Source organism: Mastigoproctus giganteus, chromosome 9, assembly GCF_048544385.1.
Source record: "Mastigoproctus giganteus isolate SK-2022 chromosome 9, ASM4854438v1, whole genome shotgun sequence".
Taxonomy (NCBI): domain Eukaryota; kingdom Metazoa; phylum Arthropoda; class Arachnida; order Uropygi; family Thelyphonidae; genus Mastigoproctus; species Mastigoproctus giganteus.
This window is the reverse complement of record NC_143583.1, coordinates 69029697-69052771: the sequence shown is the minus strand read 5'-3', so window position 1 is coordinate 69052771 and position 23075 is coordinate 69029697. Positions and strand designations below refer to the sequence as shown.

At 38.2% G+C, this 23075-nt stretch overlaps 1 protein-coding gene across 1 annotated transcript in view; it reads left to right on the top strand.

The window, feature by feature from the left end:
- LOC150080426 (anoctamin-5-like) overlaps window positions 1-23075 on the top strand; it is a 251979-nt gene that overhangs the window by 116749 nt on the left and 112155 nt on the right. Inside the window, exons 13-17 of the mRNA XM_090381897.1 lie at window positions 5647-5729; window positions 5970-6041; window positions 6337-6414; window positions 9871-10035; window positions 12368-12404. Coding sequence (XP_090238023.1) covers window positions 5647-5729; window positions 5970-6041; window positions 6337-6414; window positions 9871-10035; window positions 12368-12404 — 435 coding nt within the window. The remainder of the gene's footprint in view (window positions 1-5646; window positions 5730-5969; window positions 6042-6336; window positions 6415-9870; window positions 10036-12367; window positions 12405-23075) is intronic.

Below are 23075 nucleotides of genomic sequence, written 5' to 3'. Positions count from 1 at the left end.
ACCACAGAGTTGATACGTTGCTCTGGGGTTGCTTTTTCCCATGTGTAGTACTTTACATTTGTCAATGTTAAACTTCATTTGCCACCTCTCAGCCCATCTGCTCAACCTTTCCAGATCCTGTTGCAGCAGCATAATGTCAGTAGTGTCCTTGACAACCCTGCCAACCTTTGTATCATCTGCTGTGTACAGGTCTGGAGGCCTCATTTTAGGTATGATGTAGAGTTGCTAGAATGAGTACAAAGAAGGGCAACAAGATTGGTGAGGGGAACAAAGGGGTGCTCTTCTCAAGAAAGGCTTAAGTTCTGCAAATTGCAGCGCCTGGAGAGTAGGCACCTGCGAGGTGATCTTATTGAGGTGTATAAGGCCTTGAATGGGTTGAGCAAGCTGAATGCTGATGGGATTCTTCGTATTGCTCAGACTAAGAACCTGAGGGGGGCACAGTTTCAAATTGAGGAAAGATAGTTGTAGAATAGATGTGTGGAAATTTCCACCAAATACGGAGGATGCGGAAAGGTCAGGAAATGACCACATCATATCGCCGTAGCAATATGGCCTTAGTTGCTAATGCTCCTAAAAACCAAAACACAACAACGTGTGAAATTTGCCTTTGACCAGTGGGTAGTTGATTGGTGGAACAAGCTTCCATCTTTTGTTGTGGAAGCTAATAGCCTAAATAAATTTAAGGCTGAGCTGGACAGGCATTTGGAACGAATGGAGGGATGAAATGGGAGGGTTTTTTTTTTTTTTTTTTTTTTTTGCTGATGCTGCATAAGCTTGCTTTCTTGCATTGTATGCCTCTGCTAATGCTAATAACCGAAGTTCCCAGATTGGTGCTGTTGTGGTCATGTTCAATGGGTTTGAAAATAAACGCAAGTAGTATGTTGTTGTAACTTCTTCCAACAGACAGTGGATTGTCCAGTAGGCTGAGGTTACAAGTAGTGACCAGTTTATTAGTAGTTTTATTGTTCCATATCACAATTTTGCAATGTAACAACAAACAAATATCAAATTTTGCTTTAAACTAGAAAAATTGCAATAGAAATGTATCAAATGCTAAAAACTGTTTATGGTGATGGAGTATTAAGTCATACCAGTGTGTTTGAATGGTATTAGCAGTTCAAAGATGAAGTTGAAGATGTTTGCAATGCCCAAAAAGTGGGAATTAGCATCACAAAATGAGGAGAGAGTTGCAAAAGTTCAGGAAATTATGGCAAGAGATCATTGCATGACCATGAGAATGATGGTTGGTTAGTTGGATATGAATTAGCAGATAATCTGTCAAATTCTGCATGAAGATATATGGGAAAAAGAAAGTCTGTGCAGAATTTGTGTTGCACAGCCTAATGGATGAGCAAAAGCAACAAAAACTATCATTGTGCAAAGACTTCATCCAGACTTGTCAAGACAATCCTAATTTTTTCAACTATATTGGCACTTGATTACTGTTGGGTATTTCAGTATGACCCAGAGATGAAGCCTCAGAGCATACAGTGGACTTCAAAATCATCACCAATATCCAAACAGTTTCATTTATAGAATTCCAGGAACAAGACTATGTTGATCATGTGTTTCAACAAACAGAGCAAGTATGATTCACAAGCAATTTTTACCTGAGAGAGAGAGAGAGAGAGAGAGAGAGAGAGAGAGAGAGAGAGAGAGAGAGAGAGAGAGTCAAAGCTGCATTCTACATACAGGTGCTTCAAAGACTATTGAAGCTCATTTCCTGGGTGAAGCCATAATTTCAAGAGAAAAGCAGCTGGTTCTCATTGCACTTGTTGTGAAGGCATTTATCATGAAACGTGGCATTGTACAGATCAACCATTCATCATACTCCCGATCTAGCACCAGTGAACTTCTTCCTCTTTTCCAAGGCGAAAACTGCTCTTGAAGGAAAGAGAATTTCAGGGTTTCTAGGACAAAAATAAAAACGCAACCACCAAACTGAACAGTCATCTCTTTGGATGCCTATGCTGACCCTTTTCAGAATCTTTTAGGACAATGTAATAAATACATTCGTTCAGGTGGTGATTATTTTGAATAAAAATAAAACCATTTTTGAGTTCTTTCATTTTGTGTTCTTTTTATTGACTCAGCTGGGAACTTTTTTTTGCCACACCTTGTAAGACAGGACTGAGTTTTAGAAGGATTGAAGTTAACTAAGTCTTCTTCATTCTAATAGAGCATTATCAGAGATTGGCATTTCAGGACTTGGTAGAGGATATTCAAGAATTTGAAGCTGTTTGTGCAGAAAAGGTTTCTCAAATTGGAAGGCAGAAATGAAGTGTGCTGTCCTTAACAAAATTATGGATAGGATTTACAGTTAGTGGAAGAATACCATTAAGATATAAGAGGAAAAGAGTGGGAGAAAGAACTGAACTTTGAGAAACACCAGCATTAGTGGAGAAGTCAGAAAACAGAGCCATCCACCATCACGTGCAGCGAGTGTGGAAAGAGAGAAAACTGGATACCAAATTGCAAAAAGCAGTCAGCAGTCCATAAGACCAGAGCTTGTTTAAGATGTTTATGCCAAATATGATAGGTGCCTCCGTAGCCAGGTGGGAAGGAGCAGCAGGGCGAAGCACACGCTTCTTGATTAGGCCGGGGTTCGAGCCCGTCACCACCAAATATGGAGGATGCGGAAAGGTCAGGGAATGACTACCGCATATCCCGGAGCAATATGGCCTTAGTTGCTAATGCTCCTTAAAAAAAAAAAAAAAAAAAAAAAAACAAACCAACCAAATATGATCAAAAGCTTTAGAAATGTCAAGAGCAACTGCGTGAGTTTCACCATTGAATTTGTTAAAAGATGAATAGCATAAGCCAATATAACACTAGTTGATTGACACTGATGATATCCATATTAGTGATCATTGATCAGATGGAAGGTTTCAAAATAGTTGAAGGTTTAGTGGTTGATGGATTTCTTTATTACTTTGGAAAGAGTAGAGGTAAGTGTATTACTCTTTTTAGAGATTGACTGGATGTGAGCAAATTTCTAAGCAGAAGGAAAAAGGCTACACCGAACAGGTACATATACAAGAGTACAGATCTTGAGAATAAGTGGAGAAATACTATCAGGATCTGGTCTTCTTGGCACTTTAGAATTCAGAAGGCATTGAGTGGAGTGTACTGGGAGTGGTAGGAGGTAGCATACCAAGATTGTACAAGAGTTAGAAGAAAAGTAGGATGCTATTAAGTCAGCTTTATCTTTAGCTGAGAATGCAATAGAACCATCAGTTTTTAACAGACGTGGAAACATAGATGGATAGAAGTTGTGGCTAATAGCTTTGGCAAGAGATAGAATATTCAACTGCCATGTGGACAAGAAGCAAGTTTCTACTTTTAGCCTGTTTAAAAATAAGTTTGGATTGATTAATAATTGTTTGTTTTACAATTGTTGTGAACTTTAGTGTAGGTAGAAAATGAAGCTGAAGATTTAGGTGCAAGCCAATTAAAATGTGCAATGTTCTTATCTTGAACAGCCTTAGCACATTTGTTGGTAAAACAAGGTTTAGATCAATGGTTTTCAACTGGGGTGCTGCAACAACATTCCAGGGGTGCCACATAATTTGTGTTTAAGTTTCTTAAACTTATTATTATTTTTTAATTTATATGTTTATTTCATTATAAAAAGATGTACAGTATCTTTTTAATTTTGTGGTGATCTATAATTGATCGTTATTTAGTACCTCTATATAAAGAATAAAATTATATACTGTATATATATATATAATTTGTATTATGAAATGTAATTTTTATAATTATATTATTGTAATAAATATCATATAACGTATATTTTTTAATATTATATATATAGTGTGTGTGTGTGTGTGTATTATATACAGAGAAAGAATCAGATCTAACAGGCAGAAAATTGAGTAGGGGTGCCGCAAAATAAAATAAATTACTTAGGGGTGCCGTTATTAAAAAAAAAGGTTGAAAATCACTGGTTTAGATAAAGGATGAGGTTTTAAGGTGGAATGTAGAATAAGGGATTTCATTCCTACAGAGATAATTTCACTGACATGATCTGAACAAACATCAGGATCAGAAGATTTAAAACAATAATCCAACCTAGGAAAAGAAGTATAGAAGTCTTGCAGATCATTCCATTTTATATTCGTGTAATGCCAAACAACATGAGGTTTTTATTAACAAATTAATTAATTGCTGATCTTACTAAATGATATATTAGAAAATATTTTCAAAGAACAAGGCTAATGACAGAAATTCTCAAGAATTATCCATCAGCATACTCCTTATCATTGTATAACGCTAGTGTGTAGGATGTGGCAGGAAGTAATATCCATGTATTTTTAAGGTGCAGCTGTGAAGTTCATACTGAATCTTCTTCTTCAGCGTGGTAAACCTCCAAGGTTCTTAGCTGCAAGCACAATCTTCTTCCATTCCTTTCTGTCCTGTGCTCGATCTGTCCCTTCTGTTATTCCAAGCTCCTCTAGGTCCTGTCGAACATTGTCCTTCCATCATTGGCAGGGGTGTCCACTTAGTCTTTTACCTGCTGGTCTATATTGGTAAGCCTGTTTGGCTGTACTGGAAGCTTCCATCCTTTCAATATATCCAAACCATCTAAGTCGCATCGCCTTCATTTCTTAAACAATCAGTGATGATTTATAATTTCGGTATAGTTCTATATTATGTCTCCTTCTCCATTCTTCTGTTAGATTGTCTTTAATGGGTCCAAATATACTTTCTAAGTATTTTGTTTTCAAATCGTTGTAACATATTGTTATCATGGATAGTTGTGTTCCAGGTTTCTGCTCTGTATAGCACTATGGGTCTAATGCAGGTTTTATATAATTCTGTTTTAAGTCCATGTGATAATTTTAGAGGCCAAAAGATGCTGAATTGAAAAATATGCTCTATTTCCTACCTGGATTCTAGCCTTAACTTCCATACTGGTAATATTTTAGTTATTTATCATTGTACTTAGATATTTGAATGAAGTTACATTTTTAAAGTTCAAATTATCAATTTTAAAATTTATGCCTTGGTTATTATCAATTCTTGTGACCTTTAAATATTCAGTTTTAAGTCCTATTTTTTCCAGTAGCTGTTCTTAATTTTTTAAACTTATTTTTTACATTTTCCAGATTTTTGCTAACTAGATCTATGTCATCTGCAAATCCAAGGATCATTGTTCTATCTGTATCCTCTTTGTTTGTTTCTCTGATGCGTTTCTCTAAAGCAAGATTAAAAAGAATTGGTGAGAGGGCATCTCCCTGTTGTAAACCTGTTGTGATATTAAATGCTTCTGATTTGGTTCCATTTGAAAGAACAATACCCTCCATGCACATCTTTATCAGATTTATCAATTTTTGTGGGATACCAAAATCTTTTAGAATATTCCATAAACTTTCTCTATGGATACTATCATAGGCTTTTTTGAAGTCAATAAAAAGTTTATATATTGGTTGATTGTATTCCCATTTCTTTTCCAGAATTTATCTTAATATAAAGATTTGGTCTAAAGTAGATCTATTTCTTCGGAATTCTGAGTATTCATAAAAATTTGATATAGTAAAAGAACTGCTTTCCTTTCATGGTGATCTAATTTGCATATTTTCATATATTTAAGCTTTTAAGACATAGATTTAATATGGTGCTAAATTTTATGATACTTTATAGGAGCAGTATTTCTTGAAATGTGGAAAAGATATTCTGCTAAAATTACTCACCGGTGGGACTTAACAGGTTTTGACACATTTGAGGTATGTCTGTGTTATTCACCTTATTTTAGAATGTTAATAAACTCAGGTAATTTGGGTTTTTTTTTTTTTTTTTGTTGAAGTTGTGTGAAATACCTTATTTTCAAAAATTTGGGCAAATTATTATATTAAATACCAGATGTATTGAAGAATGTGAATGTCAGTTCAACCAGTTAGTGCTTGTATTTTACATGTATTTATATTTACTAAAAGCTGAAGCTATATTTCTGATTTGAATTACAGGAAAATCCCCGTCCAGAATATTTAGCAAAGCTTTCTCATGTCCATAGGAAAAAGCTGAATTTTATTACAAGAGTAAGATTTTTTTTTTTCCTTTTCAAGTAACACTATCTTTTTTCCATTTTAAATAAAAACACTAAATATTATATAACATTAGTAAATTTAATTCAATATAGGGTTATATTCATCCTAATCATACCTTAGTACAGTTATATCATAATTATTGTTGTTATTATGATATAACTACTTAAAAACAAAAAAAAAAGTAATTTTTTTTTGTTTTCAAGTTGCTAAGATGATGATAATAATTGTAATACAATCAAATACAAATAATATTCATTCATTATATTTAAAATTTATTTCTTTGCAGATGTATGAACCATATGTGCCATTCTGGAGGAAAAAACTGCCATATACATTAATGTCTGTATCTGTTGTATTATTATTGGTAAGTTTTATTATTTTTTTTTTTTCAACTGAAATAATTTGCCAATAATTATTTTTCCTCACATACTGACTGAGTAAAAATTATTGACGTTGATATTTTAAAAATTGCAAAAATGATAATAGCTTATATGAAGAAGAAAATAAGACTTGGTTTTGTTTCCTTCTTATTGATACAGCAGCAGAAACCCATTAGAAGTTGAAACAAGCTTTTGGTGACAATGCTTTAGGCCAGGCGCAGATCTGCTACTGGTTTAACTGTTTTAAAAATGGTAGAATGTCGGTTGATGACGATGACGATTGCTCTGGGCATCCATCATCGAGCGCTACCCCGGAAAATGTTGCAAAGTTCAGACGGCAATCCTTGAAGACTGCAGGCAGACCATCCATCCATTGTGGCATTGTAGGACTATTGTACATCATGTGTTACAGGATTTTGTCAGACGAGTTGAACATGAAGGATTGCAGCCAAGTTTGTGCCACGGTTACTGAGTGAAGACCAAACATAGCAGCGCATGGAAGTTAGCAGAGATCTTCAAGAACGGGCCAGGAGTGATCAAAACTTCATTGCTGGTGACGAGAGTTGGGTATATGGATATGACCCAGAAACCAAGCAACAATCATCTCAGTGGAAGAGCCCATTTTTGCCCTGACTGAAGAAAGCCCAACAAGTGAGGAGCAATTTGAAGTCCATGCTGATCTGTTTCTTGGACATTAATTGGGATTATCCATAAGGAATTTGTCTCTCCTGGCCAGACCATCGACGCAAAGTTCTACTGCGACATCCTGAGGAGGTTAAGGGAAGCCGTTGAGAGGAAACATCCAGAGACGTGCCGCACAAAGAACTGGTTCTTTCATCATGACAATATGCCGGCCCACACATCTCTTGCTGTGGCACAGTTTTTGGCATCCAACAACATGACAATTGTCCCCCAGCCTTCCTTATTCGCCAGACTTTTCACCCCCTGCGACTTCTTCCTCTTCCCAAGAATGAAAATCAAGCTGAAGGGTCAAAGATCTGACAGCGAGGAGGATATCCAAACCGAATTGCAGGTGGTGCTGAACACTATGATGAAGAAGGTTGTTGTTGTTGTTATTTGGTTTTTAGGAACATTAGCAACTAAGGCCATATTGCTCCGGGAATATGCGATGGTCATTCCCTGACCTTTCCACATCCTCCGTATTTGGTGGTGAAGGGCTTGAACCCCGGTCTAATCAAGAAGCGTGTGCTACGCACTGCTGCTCTTTCCCACCTGGCTACGGAGGCTCCTGATGAAGAAGGACTTTCAGGATGCATTCAAATCATGAGAGAAGTGCTGGGGTCAGTGTTTATGCTCTCAAGGGGACTACTTCAGAGGTTGACGGTGGCGAATAAGACCCAGGGTGAGTCTAATTTATTTTATAAATACATTTCGGGAACTTTTGGATGGCACCTCATAAATGAATGGTTATAGGCAGACTAAGGAGAAGGTAGATTGGTGGCGTCAAGAAAGCATTAGAGGATAAAGGGCCTACTTTGAGAGAAGGAGGGTTAGATTAGAATAGATTAAAATAAGATTAGAGGATAAAGGGCCTATTTTAGAAAAGAAGGGTTAGGATTAGTAGAATTGTTGAATATATAACTTAGGGAAGAACAGTCTGACGTAGGCCAAACAGAGGATGTCAGGATCAAATATTTTCATTAAGAGAAATTATAAAAAAGTCATGGGAACCCAACAAAAACCAATATTTAGGATTTGTTGATCATGAAAAGAAATATGACAAAGTACCTAGAAGTGTCTGCTCATTAAAATTTTACATAAATATGACATTAAGGATAATCTAATAAGGGAAATAAAATGCTTGTATAAAAATGGCAGGTCAGCAGTGAGTATCAGAAGAAATATTAGAAATGGTTTAAGATTAAAACTGGACTGAGGATAGGGCTACACCCCACAACGTTTTATAGTAATTTTCATGTGCCATTTAATAAAGCAATGAAAGTTACTGATGCAGTTCAGTGTGGGAGATGTAAAAATTGGATCACTATCGTGTGCATAGGATATTGTGCTGTTAAGCAGCAGTCTGCAAAATATTCAGGAATCTTTGAATAAAATATATAGGTTGTAGAGAATTTGGCTTGGAACTTAGTTACACAAAACAATAGTTATGAAAGGTGAGAGAAACAAGGAAAATTTTGATTGTACACAAGTTGGCAGTTTTTATTATCTAAGAAGAGTCTTTAATGAAGATGGAAGGTTTGGCATAGAAATAAACAGTAGAATAAATAGAGCAGGAACTGTAGGAAGCCAATTAACAAATTCATTTAGAGTGAAAGAGAAATTAGCCAAAAGACAATTAGTTGTTTATAAACCTACTTTAACAATAGAGCTGGGTAAGAAATTAAAGAATTGATGAAAACTTACCACCTTCAAAAATGAGAGTTTTAAGGAAAACAGAAGGAAGCAATGGAAAGACCATATTACAAATGAGGAAATAAGGAAAGAAACTTGGTAACAAATATTCAGAGATAACTGAAGCAAACTGAAGATGGTGTGGGCACGTAGAAAAGATGGGAGAAGGGATATTAGCTAAGAAGCTAATTTCCCGTCTGAGAAGCTAAGACTAAGAAGAAGGTAGATTGGTGGTGTCAAGAAAGCATTAGAGGATAAAGGGCCTACTTTGACTAGAGCTAGTCAAAGTAGGCCCTTTATCCTCTAATAAGATCTAACAGGGCATAGGAAATATAAAGTAAAATAGTGAATGGAAGGTTGTTACTGCAGGGCTGATTTGTACTTTTACTGCAACATTTATACTGTCCTAACAAGCTTTGGATGATGATGATGGTAATGAAAAGGCTTTTGTTATTTAGTATTCATTAATTTGACTCACTAGGACTTAAAGTATATTCCAAGATATTTTATTAGAATAAATATACTAAACTGCAATTTGGGGTTCAATTTGTTTTCATTTTCTTTTCCATGCAGTGACATTTTTAAGCCAGTGTTGTGCGGTAATTAATTTTGTAGTTTGAACTTTGTATTTCTCCATAGAAACTATTATAAAATCTCTATATTTTTTTAGTTTGGCCAAACTAGCTGTAAATTGAGCAGCTGGCACCATTTTTTTTTTTTTTTTTTTTTTTTTTTTTTTTGCAGCTTTGAAATACCAGTTTTGAATAGATGGCTTTAGGTTTTCAGATAACCAAGTTTCCCAAGATACAGATTTCCATAATAACTGTTTGAGCTTAAAGTGTATTATTTTTTATTACCAATTTCCAGTATTATTTCATTTCAATAAAATGAATGGTATTTCAATATAACATATGTCATATATCATTTGAACTCTATGCAAAAAGTGTAATAAACTAGATACAGTATTCGTCAAATTATTCAAGATGGTACCACTTTTTTATCAATTTTAACCTTTTATTTTTTTTTATTTTTATTTATTTATTATTATTTTTTTTTTTCCATTTCAGATTAGTATTGCAGTAGCAGCAGTTGTTGGAGTTATCTTGTACAGAATTTCAGTCTCTGCAGCTCTTCTTCTTAAAAAAGACAAAAGAGTTTCTACATTTGCCATTATAATTACGTCTACAACTGCTGCAATTTTGAATCTTATTTGTATACTAATTTTTAACCAAGTAAGTAATTTAATAACATTTCTGTTTATTTATATTTGCAAATATATATACAGGGTGATTCACTACCAGTGTGACAAGCTTGCAGGAGCTGTAGGGGGCATAAAAACGAATCAGAATCACATAGCATTGGAGGGTCCGAAATGCCTTCGTCATGCAGTAGAGGACATTGAATGGGAGGTCGCGTGAACAGCGATCCCGCTGGAAGTCAGCATTTGCGAACCATTTCTGTTGAAGAAACCAAGTAGCAAAAGTCCTCCGGAGGAGATAATCCGCAGGCTCCAATGATTGGACGTGTTGCAGATGGTATGAACTCATTTGGTTTGTTGACAGTATCCTCCATACAGTGGATTGGGAAATACCCAATCGTTGGCCTATCGCTCGAGTACTCGTACATGGATTACCTTCTACAAGACGTAGGACATTCTCCTCATTGTCTGGCATCCTCGTCGTTCGCTCTCGATTCATGGTATCTCTCGTGAAAAAACCAGTCTCGCTTAACCTTCTGTGCACACGTGCGAAAATCGTATGATGAGGAGCACGCCTGTGTGGGAAACGTTCCTGGTACAATCGCAGAACAGCGCGCCCGTTACAGTCCACAGCTCCATACGCGAGGTGCATGTCGGCCAGTTCAACGTTTGAATACTCGTCCATCCTACTGCCTCGGGAACCGGTTCGCAAATGCTGACTTCCAGCGGGATCGCTGTTCATGCGACCTCCCATTCAACGTCCTCTACCGCATGACGAAGCCATTTCGAACCCTGCAATGCTATGTGATTCCGATTAGTCTTTGTGCCCCCTACACCTCCTGCAAGTTTGTTGCACTGGTAGTGAATCACCCTGTATATATAAAAGAGGAAAAAGAAGAAAGAAAATAGATAAAAATATATAAAAGGAAAAAGAAGCAAGAAAGTAGGTAAAATGATATGTATTTTTACCTATTTTCTTGCTTCTTTTTCCTCATATATTTTTTATATTTTATATTCCTAATTTTGCCTGTTTTATGTTTATGCTGCCTTGGATTGCTTTTGCTATCTTTTTTTTTTTTTTTAAAATGCCTTACATACTGTGAACTTACAATGGGATAATAATTGCATACTACATGAGTGGAGTAGGATAGATTTTACCCCGAGGTCTATTGCTCTGGTTAGTTCCTTGTCACATTTTGTTAGTACTTTACATACACAGAATACACACACTTCACAGAGCAAGTTAGCATCTAATGCCCCTCAACTTGATTCTCATGAGATATACTTGGCTACACCCAGTAATAATTTTATTGCTGAATTTAATACTCATAACAATAAATGTTGCCTAACTTGTCCTTATATGTACCCTTAGCAGCATACTGCTAATTCAACATCACTTATCTTTTGCAAACTAGGTAATGTCATTTACCTGATTACATTCCATGCTTGTAATATTAAAAATGTTGGACAAACCATTAATAAATTGCACTTAAGAATTAATCTACAGATCAGATGTTTATGTCAATAATAAAAATAATAATAATATTGAGCAAGAAATTGAATTTATGCATTTCTCAGTTCACATTTTCTCAGTTTTAGCACAAATTCATGATTTCAACTTAAGGTTAAGACAGGAGAAAATCTTTGTTGAATTTAAAACCTGCTGTCCTTATGGGCTAAATAATAAATTTAATTAACAGATTGTTTTTTTTTTTTTCCTTTTATAAAAACCCCAAACACGAGGTATTAAAACCTATAGTACTTAGTACCATGCATGGGTTGAAGTTTGAGAAAATGAAAGAAGATACTTGTTAACATTAGACTTGAATTTCTATAGATTGTAATTTTCAGGAAATACATATGAAGAGAAAACAATTTGAAGGAATAAATAAAGAAGAAGAAAAGTTGGTTTTGTGAGTTTGAAGTTGGACAGTAAAAGGATGCTAACTGGTTGCAGCACATGTTTAGACTGGTTTGGAAGAGAGAGAGAGAGAGAGAGAGAGAGAGAGAGAGCAGGAATTATTAAAGCCAATTCAGAACAGTGCCCATGGAAGTATTTATAGAAAAGGCATGCAGCAGAAACAGAATGTCTATGAGACAGAGAGTGGAGAGACTTTGTTAGAGATGGGTCATTAATTAACATAACTGCTCTTTTGAATGTAATCTAGAAGCCTAAGAGAGGTTTCTGGGGGCACTGCTCCAGATGTGGGGACAATATTCCATGGTAGGGTGCACTCAAATACCAGAAAAGTTGGCAGGTATGAATAAAGCTTTCATTTCTCTATCTTTCATATATTCAAATCACTTAAACTTTGTGATATGAATAAAAAAGAAACAATCATAATTAAAAATTATTTATTTTTCAGATCTACACCAGAATTGCAACCATCTTAACTGAGCAAGGTAGTATGATTTTTTTTTTAAATTATTCACTTTAATTGCACCAATTTATTATGCTAATGCCACTGTAGTAATTCTTATTGAAACTAGCGATCAAGATAAAATAGGATGAAATAAAATCAAAACTAAATTATTTTATACTTTTTGGCATGTGTTTACATAAAGTTCCTTACAGAAATATCTGGATTTCGATTGACAAAAGCTGATGCTATGGGATGATGTGATATATTACTAAAATACCATAAGATGCACCGAGGTTTTACAATCGAATTTTAGAAAAAAAATATTTTATTGCCTACATCTGAAACACAAATTCATAAGTGCTTTCTAAACTAAATATCAGTGTAGAATGAATATATTCCTCTTAAAATCTGAATATACTCCTCTTAAATCTGAAAAACTTGGTACACTCACACTCGTCATTACTTATGTTATGGTGGTCTGAACTTTAAATTTTTTCAGTTCATTGTGTTTTGTGCCATTGTGAACATTGCTGATTCCATATTTAATGAAAGACTTGCAGTTCCTAGAGAAAAGTAGGGTTTTTTTTTTGGCAATAAAACGTGACTACTGGTGAGATATGCTACACAACAACAATATAACCTGATCTAAAAAAAAACTTTATATCACTGCATGCATCTATTATACCTTTGAACCATAAGACACATATACATTTTAGCCACCATTTTTCTGGGAAAATTGTGTTTGTGGACTGGAAAATACAGTAATTATTTTGAGCCAAGTTCCCAGGCACATAAAGTACAGGCAGAAAACTATAATCTCAATTTCAATACTTCACGACAGCTTCCATATAATGTAACCCTTACCATAGCAGAGTTACATACTGCAATTGCAAGATCCAATAATAGTGCTGCTGGCCCTGATGGAGTGTACTATGCCATGATATATCATTTGAGTGAAGGGTCCCATTCTGCTCTGCTAAAACCGTATAATAGAATCTTTGACAAAGATTACTACCCTACCAGTTGGCGCCATTCTATTGTATTAGCTTTCCCAAAAGCAGGAAAGGACCATTCAGATCCAGCAACCGATAGCTTTAACTAGTTGTATAGGAAAAATATTAGAAAAAATAATTAATGCCAGATTGACATAGTTCATAGAGACTGAAAGCATTCTAAGTCAAAATCAATATGGATTTCGAAGAACTAGATCAACACTTGACCTTGTGGTCAAAGCTGAAGGAAACATCCGAAATGCATTTCTCAGGAACGAACACCTAGTGATGATATGTCTTGACATCGAAAAAGCTTTTGATACAACCTGGCAACATGGGATTCTTCACGATCTCTATGAATCCAGTCTTCGAGGTCATCTTCCAAAATTTATCCGGAACGTTTTGAGCAGTAGGTCCTTTCAGGTACAATTTCACTTTGCTTAAAGCTAGGAAATTTTCTTTATCATTCTACTAATTCTACTAAATCCAATTTTATATTTATGGCAAATAATCTACAAAACACAACATCATTACCATCGTGGAATCAACATATTTACTTAAGAAAAAACTAAGGACTTATTTACAGAAAACATATTTAATGGTAAAGAAAAAAAAGCATAATAGTTCTTGTCCTTGAACACAAACTCTGGATTACTTGGCATCACTCTTTACAGATCAACTCCAGTTAGTCTCTTCCTACGTGCAAACAATTTATCTGCAAAATTACAAAACGCTAGGAAATTTTCTTTATCATTGACAAAACATGGTAGGTCATCTTCATTGTACACTTCTGTAAGAAGCTGTAGATTATTTCTTAAGTCTGTATAGAGATGGCAGTTAAATATTAAATGCTCCATGGTCTCAGGAGCACCACACTTACATAATGGAGAGGCAGCCAACCCCAGAGTGAACAATTTGGAGTTCAAGCTGCCATGCCCTGTTAGAAGAAAAGATACATTCAGACCTGGGCAAAACCAGGCCAACCGTTGCTTGGTAAATTCTAATATGTTAGGAAGGTATCTAAAAGTAACTCTACCAACTTCTGCATTGGACCAAGTTAATTGCCAACTATATTAACAAACTCTCTTCTAATTCTACAATTATCATTCTTAGTTGGTGTGTCTAAATTAATTGAATAGTTGCTCACCCTCGCAGGCAGAGCTTTCCGACGATAATATTGTAAGTAGTGGTAAATAACTTCATATTGAATGGGAAGTTTTCCACTCAGTACTTGGAGTGCCATTGTTGACACTGTTCTGCAATTTCTTGTGATTGCAAGAAGAAGAAAGAAACGTTATACTTGAGTTAAATACTTCAAGACTAAACAGTTATTAACACGATAACCCCATGCACCTGCAGCATAACAAATTATTGGTATAAAAATGCACTCGTAGTATAACTTTAAAGTTGCGGGTTTAATTCCCCAGACATTTTTAGTTATTTTAATGATTTTACCAGTTAAGACTTATTTTGTTCAGCATATTTTTTGTGTCGGCTACAAAACTAAATCTATCATCCATCATTATTCCAAGATATTTATACGTTCTTACAATTTTAATGGATTGATTATTAATTTTTACATTGGGGGGTCTATTCAGGTTCAAATAACCTTTCAAAAGCATTTGTTTAGTTTTGTCAATAGAAATCTGTAGTTTGTGCATACTACACCAACCATCAAGGTCTCCCAAGATTTCGTTCGCGCGTTCTTCAAGTTCCCTACGAGACTCTCCAAAAACCAATATGGTCAAGTCGTCTGCATATTCCGCCTTCAAAATTTTTTGTCGCGCTGTACCCAGAGCCACTCATCAATAACCACATTCCAGCAGACCGGTTCTAGGACTGATCCCCGAGGGCAACCCCGAGTAACAGCACGAGTAAGCGAACAGACACCAGAATACACCACTAGGCTACGACCATGTAAATAATCAGAAACTAGACAATAAAGGGGAGCAGACACCTCGGCCTCCCGGAACCTCTCCAGGACACTTTGCCACCATAAGGTGTCAAAGGCCCCTTTGAAGTCCACAAAGAGGCCGAGGACATACTTGGAATCCGCATTTGAGACCGAATCCATTACAAACTTTATAGCATCAACAGTTGAGCAGCCTTTTGTAAAGCCAAATTGAGTGTTTACTTGTAGATTTTTAGCCTTATAATATTTCATAAATCTAGTTACAATAACCTTTTCTAAAACCTTGCCTAGCACTGGTAGCAATGCAATAGGACGATAGGTGGAAGGAACATTGAGGGGTTTGTTAGGATTTTTAACCAGAATTTTAAGATTGGCTTGCTTCAAGGGAGTTGGAAAACACCCATCAGCCAAACAGGAATTAAGAAGATTAACAATTAGTTGTGGTTTGGTTGTCCAGATTCTTTTTAATATTGCAACTTCAAGTAAATCTAAGCCTGGACATTTGTTATCCTTCAAAGAATCAATAGCTATGCCAGTTTCAAGATTAGTAAACAGGTCCTCATCAGTTAATCCAGAATACATCAAATGCTCCATCCTTAAATTTGTTTGTTCCATACTCTCTGGTACACAAATGTCTTGGCAAATAATGCCATCCAATATTGCATTCATTGACTCTGTTCAAGAAAGAGTCTCTTGCCCATCAGCCATGATAGACGAAACGATCTCACCAGGGTGCAATTTCTCCGCTACAATTTTGTAAGCAAGTCCCCACGGTTCATCCTTTAGTGTCGATTTAACCAGTTGTTCCCAAGCACTCTTCTTTTCTCTATAAATTTGATTAAAGTAGGTCCGCTTGGCCAGCTTGTAAAGGTCGCCCAGATGGTCCACCTCAACCCTTGCCCTATTATTTCTCTTGGCACGCTGGTAGTTACGCCGAGCACTTTTCAGTTAATTTCTCAGATTTGTGAGATCCTGAGACCACCAGGGCACATGATTCTGTTTTCTCTTTTTCTTTGCGAGAGAGGCATCACAGACCAACCTTATTTGGTCATTTACGGCTTCCACCTGCTCCATTGCCGGCAGTTGCCCAATTCTCTCGATGTTATCAGCCGTGGCTTCTACGCACAGCCTGTTCTCAAAAGTTTCCCAATTTACACCCTGAGTCCTGTACCTTGGAAACAACAACAACAAAGTATTCAAAGTATTTTTGTTTACTGCAGCCTCCAGGGTTTCCCCTATTGCCGCAATGATTCTTGTAGGTTTTTTTAAGCCGGCGAGTGTGTGTATGGGGAGGTTTTTGTTTGAGTGTTTGTTTTGTTGAGTGTTGTATGCCGGCACCTGGAGACTTTGCAGCCAGGAGGCAAGAACAGATATATCTTGCATCCTGACTCCCGTCCCTAGCCACGTGGAGGCGCTCCAGGGAGTCTGGTTTTCACAAAAGGAGGTTCTTGAACCTCTATATGTTTATACAATAATATTAAAATAGAGATAAATATAGCAATAAAAGAGTAAATCATCAAGTGTGGATAGAGTTGGTTTAGTTGAGTGGGGATCAATTAATGGAGTGAATGTTTCTAGTGTGTTTTACATACAATATGGTAATAATTTAAAATAAGTTAAGTTTCGTCAGGAGATTAAAACATAGCGTGTGGATGAATTTAGATTTAGTTAAGGGGAGCAGTAAAGTAGTGGGTGTTTCTAGTGAGTTTAGCATGTTCAATGTTTAGGTTGTCCAATGATCTATACCAAATATTGGCCCTTGTAGGGGCCCATCCTGCCAGAAGAGGGCACGGCGTAACAATCAATTCCATGCACCTGCGGCAGCCACGACGGAGCCGTGGCGACAGACACAAACCAGTGCACCACAACCGCGGCACCCCCGGAGCCACAGAAAACCTGAACAAAAGTGAACACTTCTAAGTTAGTAATTACTACAATTTTACAGTTGACAATATAAATACTTGGCAAAACAGCCACTGTCGCAACAACACTACGGCCGAAGACACAACCAGTGTCCTTAACCACAGCGCTACTGCAACAGCAACTTAACAGTTCTAAGGTAGTTAAGAAAATCTTATAATTATCATAGCTATACAGTTCACAGTTATCTTTGCTCGTCCTACAGGGTTTAATTTCATCTTGAGGGGAAGCACCGCATTCAAGACACACATTCTTGCAGGGCTCAATCCTGTCCTAGAGTGTGTGGAGATGAGTTCATTGTGTGTTTTGCGAGTAGAAGGACGGACAAGCCAGTGTGGCAGGGTAGTTAACGGGAAACATGATTATTGCCAGTGGCTTCGACCCAGTCCTGTAGGGCTATAACCAAGTGAAATTCTCGATTGCTCAGCTTCTCGTAGATCTCGGTCCTGTCCTATGAAGGTAGGGTCCTCACTAATAAATTAAAAAAAAAAAAAAAAAAACGCACATACTGAAGACACTATGTGGCCTATGACATCGACCCAGTTCTTTAGAGCATGTTCAGTGTTAGTCACTAATTTCAAGGAAGCTACATCACAGTTATGTGTGCTCCGCTGCTCCTAAGCTGTGGGATGTCTTGTTCTTGAGTCCTTACTTTTGCTTCTTATTCAGTTCAGTATAATTGTGCTTCCGTTCTGCGTTACTTCCTATTTTCTTGTTCTGTTGAGTCCCTTCCACTTCATTCCTTCTTTTCATTTTCCCATTTACCTACTGTCTCTCTGTGCTTCCTGCTGGAGGGCCGCCCTTCGCCTGAATAATTTTCCTGCAAAAGCTGAAAGAAGTTTGAGCGATTCTGCCCCAGCTATCAGTTGTGGGAATTCTCCAGCGTTAGTTACGTTAGTCCCCAATAGCAGGGGATGTCTCAGATCTGTGTAGAGGTAACAGTCAAGTATGAGGTGTTTCACTGTTTCTTCGCCGCATTGACAAAGGGGGGAGAGAGTTAGGCCTAATTTGTGGAGTTTGGAGTTGAGACTACCATGTCCTGTGATTAGAAAAGTAGTATGCATGCTTGGTGTCCACCAGTTCCTGGATTTGTCTCGCAGATATATTTGTGGGAAGAAGGTGAAGGTGTCTCTTCCCTTAGTTGTTGTTTGCCAGATATCCTGCCATTTTGTGCCTATGTCCCTATAAATTCTTGCTTTGTTTTCTTTTATACTTTGGTTGGTGTCGTTGGCAATTCCTCCCAGCGTAGCCTGTATGCCTAGCCGTTGGTTGTGTGCCAGGTAGTGGTAGATTACATCAAAGTATACGGGTGGTCTCCCGCACAGTACCTGGAGGGCCTCAGTAGAAATTGTCCTGCATGCTCTGCAGGTTGCCAGGAGAAAGACTCTTTGTGACTGCAATAAGTATTTTTTGCAAGCCGAGTTCAGTGCTCTGTAACCCCAGGCCCCGGCTCCATAGCAGACAATGGGAATGTACAAGCAGGAGTAGTATAGGCTTAGTGTGGAGGATTTAATTCCCCATATGGCTTTTGTGATGTTAATGAGCCATCCTGCTATTTTCCTGATTGATTTGACGATATGCCTGATGTGTGGCAGAAAGGATAGCTTGTCATCTATCCAGATGCCCAGGTATTTATGCTGACGCACTAGTTCAATTCTTTGACCTTCTAATTTAATATTTGGTGGTCTATTGAGGTCGAGGTGGCCTTTGAGAAGGATTTGCTTGGTCTTTGGTATTGATATTATCAACTTATGCGTATTGCTCCATGTGTAAAGTTCCTGCAGGATTGTGTTTGTTTTATCCTCGAGTTCCTTGCGTGAGTTTCCTGGGATTACCAGGGCGAGATCGTCCGCGTATGCGATGGGTATAATCTCTCCATGTGGTAGATTTAGCCACCCGTCCAGCACCATATTCCAGCACAGGGGTCCCAGGACTGAACCCTGCGGGCATCCTCTTGTTATCTTTCGCATAACTGAGCAACAGCCCGAGTGCGCGCCGGTCTTGAAAGTAACTGTCCATAAGCTTGTAGATTGGAGCTGATACCCCAGCCTCTCGGAACCTCGCAAGGGCACTCGGCCACCATAGTGTATCGAATGCCCCTTTGAAGTCCACGAAGAGGCCGAGGACATATTTGTGGTTATAATTTTTAATTGTTGTTAGCATAAGGTTAATTGCATCTGTGGTGCACTTGTGTGGAGTGAAGCCTAGTTGCCCGTTTGAATTTAGTGCCTTTGAGTTATAGTAGTTTCTGAGTCTTTGGGCCAGGAGTTTTTCCAGCACTTTCCCAAGGAAGGGTAACAGTGCTATTGGTCGATATGACGTGGCCTGGTTTGTCGGTTTTTCTGGGGACTTTAATATAATTTTCAGGTTGGCTGTTTTCCAAGCTGTAGGGAAGGTGCCAGCTACAAGACAGGAGTTATAAAGGTTTCTCAGCATATCTGGGCAGGTTTTCCATACCCTTTTTATTATGGAGACCTCAATCAGGTCTATTCCAGGGCTTTTACCATCCTTTAAAGATGTGATCGCAGCTTCTATTTCCTGTTCTGAAAACGGTGCCTCTTCTGCCACTGCAGTATATGTCAGGTGCTGAATCCTAATGTTTGTCTGTTCCAGGTTTTCTGGTACAGTTATATCTTGGTATATAATTTCATCTAATATGGTGTCCATAGTTGCACTCCAGGAGAGTGTTTCCGTTGTGTCAGGCTTTACTATTGATGCTAATGGGGTTGTTGGATGTAGCTTATTGATAAGTAGTTTGTACGGTAAGCCCCAAGGATCTTTTCCCAGTGTTCTTTGAATTAGTCTGTCCCATGCTAGTTTTTTCTCCTTTTGAATGTTATTGAAATAATTGTTCCTAGCTGTTTTGTACGTTTCATATAGAGTGGCCAGTTCCGCTTGATTGTGGTTGTTTCTTTTTGCCTTTTGGAATTCCTTCCTAGCCTTTCTTAGTTCCCTCCTTAGTGTTGCAAGTGCTGGGGTCCACCAGGGGACTGTTCTGGGCTTCCTTTGTTTGAGTGGGAAGGTTTTGTTAGCCGCCTCTTTAATAGTATCTGTGATATTCTGCTGGAGCTTGTTCACATCCCCATTTTGTTGTTCCAGTTGCTCCCTGGTAAGATCTATTAGATTCCTGTCAAAGTGTTCCCAGTTTGCGTTTTTAGTTTTGTACCTTGGGGTGTCGTAGTTCCTGCGGAAGGTTGGTGTTGTAGGCAATGTGGCTATCGTGAAGGTAATGGGGTTGTGATCACTGGTTGTCCATGATGGATGTACTGTCCAGTTTGTTAGATTATATGTAAAGAACCTGTTTGTCATGGTGACATCAATATAAGATTGTCCATGTGCACTAACAAATGTTGGTGGATGACCTTTTGTATTGTGTACCTTTATGCTGTTTGCATGGATAAATTCCTCTAGGAGTTCTCCTTTGAGGTTTGTTGTGGGGCTGTTCCACAGGGTAGATGCTGCATTGGAGTCTGTCATTATTAGTATTGCTGATTGTGAGAGTGTGAGTAGGAGGTGTTCTAAATAGTTGAGGAAGGGGTCAATTGACTGCGTGTTTTGGCTACATCTCATGTATACTGAAGCCACATAAATGCGGCCAAATGAGCCTTCGAGACATGCACATGCTGCGTATTCTGTGCATAGTTTGTTTATCTTGGTGACTGTTATTTGTGGGTCTAGGATAGTAATGGCCGCCCAGACCCAGGTTCTTGCATTTCCTCCTGTACCAGTAGTTTCTGGGTTTGATGTCACCATTTGGGATCCAAAGGGCAATCCTTTTACCTTTCCTTTGTATGTATAGGGTTCTTGTAACCCTAGTATTGTTAGTTTCTCTTCTGTAGCAATTTTAGAGAGTCCGTTCATTACTGATATTGATCTTTGGCAATTGAGTTGCAGGGCTTTGATGTGTTCCATAACTTTAGATGCGTATTCAGCTTTGTCAGTCATAGTCCGTTCTGGCTTTTGTTTGGTCAATGGCTCTTAAATATTCAGGACAACTCTGGTCTCTGTATGTGTGTTGATCACTCTTCTTCCTGTTCCTGCAATTAGGACAGATGGGTGGGGAGTCCTTCTTTGGGCATTCTGTGGTTCGGTGTCCCAGCACTCCACAATGACCGCAAGTATTTTCTGTTTGCTTGCAATATTTGGAGGTGTGACCATATCCCAGACATTTGTAGCATCTGGTGACAGTGGTGAAGTCTCTGACTCCATGGGCCGTCCAACCAATATAGACTTTCTCTACTTTTAGGAAGATTTTCCTGATATGGCCGGGTACTTCAAGTACCCAGTGTTGTAAGTTCTGGGTGTGAGCCTTCATTTTAAATCGCACCTTTATTTCTTGTAAAAAGGTGTCGTAATCCAATTCTGTGTTGCTGAGGTTCTTGTGGAACAGGTCCATAAGAAGTTCTTCTTCATTCATGTCTGTACTTATGTTATATAATACTATTGTTGGTTTCTGCTTTCTTAGAGGATCTACTTTTAAGTTAAGATCTCTGATCTTTTTGGTCTGTCTGAGTATGTCTAAGTCAGAGGAGGTGGCCGTTTCAATAATTACACCTCTTTCTCTGATTTTTCTGATTGACTTTATCTTCACACTTCGTAGCTCTTCTTTAAGTTTGGTTGTAATTTCTTTCTTAACTTCTTCGCTTGTTGCCAGACTCGACTGTTCATCTGCTCTGACAATAATTACATGTTGGGCCTGTGGCTGAGGAGGAGTTGGCACTCCAGCCAGTTTTGGGGCCACTGCTATTGCGGCGAAGGTGGTCTGTGATGAGGTTATTGGCTTTGTGATGGACATAAGGCATCTTTTTTCCAGTGCTGTGAAAATTTTTGTGATTTCAACTACTGTTGTAGCCAGAATATTTGGGTCTGCTTCCAGCGTATGGATCAATTGTTCCCTCAAGGTAAAGACACCCTCCACTGTGTCCTTTGCAGTGGCCTGTGGGGGAGTTGAGGTGTGAACTCTACCCGTTTTAGTGATTGCTGGAAAGTCTTCTTCAGCAGTGTTCAGGTTGCTGGTGACTGGTTCCTGTTCGCAGTCGTTAGGGGTTTTATTTTCAGTACCTTTTCTAATTGTGTGTGTTTGAGCAGTGTTAGAGTTAGTATTTGACCTCAGCTGGTTGTTAGTAGTTGTATTGTCTCCAGTGTCATTCTCTATTTTGGGTGGTAGGTGGGAAATGCCAGCAACAGATGTGCTTGGCTCCACTTGTTTGTCATATTTGGTTTTGTTGTCAGTGGTTTTTTCCTTCTTTCCTTCCTTCTCTCTCTGTTTTGGTTTTACTCTTGACTTTGTTGGGGAGTTGTGGCTCCTTTGCACCCTCCAGCAGATTTAGTTTTTTTGCTGGTAGGGGCAGCCAGTTGCTTGCCAGTCTCCCTAGCAGGGGTTTTTAAGGGTTTTTTCCGACTTGGGGTCCTAGATGTTTTCTCATACATTTCTATTGAGGTTGCATCAGAGTCGCTTGTTGTATTTGTCGACTCTTCAGAGGATTCACTAGAAGTATCACTTGTTGTGTCTTGTTTTTTCATTTCCTTCCCCAGTTAGGGAGGGTTTAGCCGCCAGAGGGCGCAGCAATGCTATTGTATAGAGTACCTTGTGTTGTGTACACCTGCAGTCTCCAGGTGTGTTTAAGAGGCAGGCACACCTGAAGTTGGAGCCCCCTAGCTCAATTAGGGAGGGAGTTATGTAGCTTTGAAGTTAGCTGGATGAAAGGCCAGTGGCACTTTCCATCCCGCAGAACATAGAGTTCTCGTTGTATGAAGTTGAAACTTGGTACCCTGACAGGTGAGGGCACAAGGAACCACCACACTAATTTTTGTGGGGATCGGACCACCCGTTCAAAGGTTATAAGTGATCTCCTCTCCTGTCCACCAGGGGGCGTTGAAACTCCGG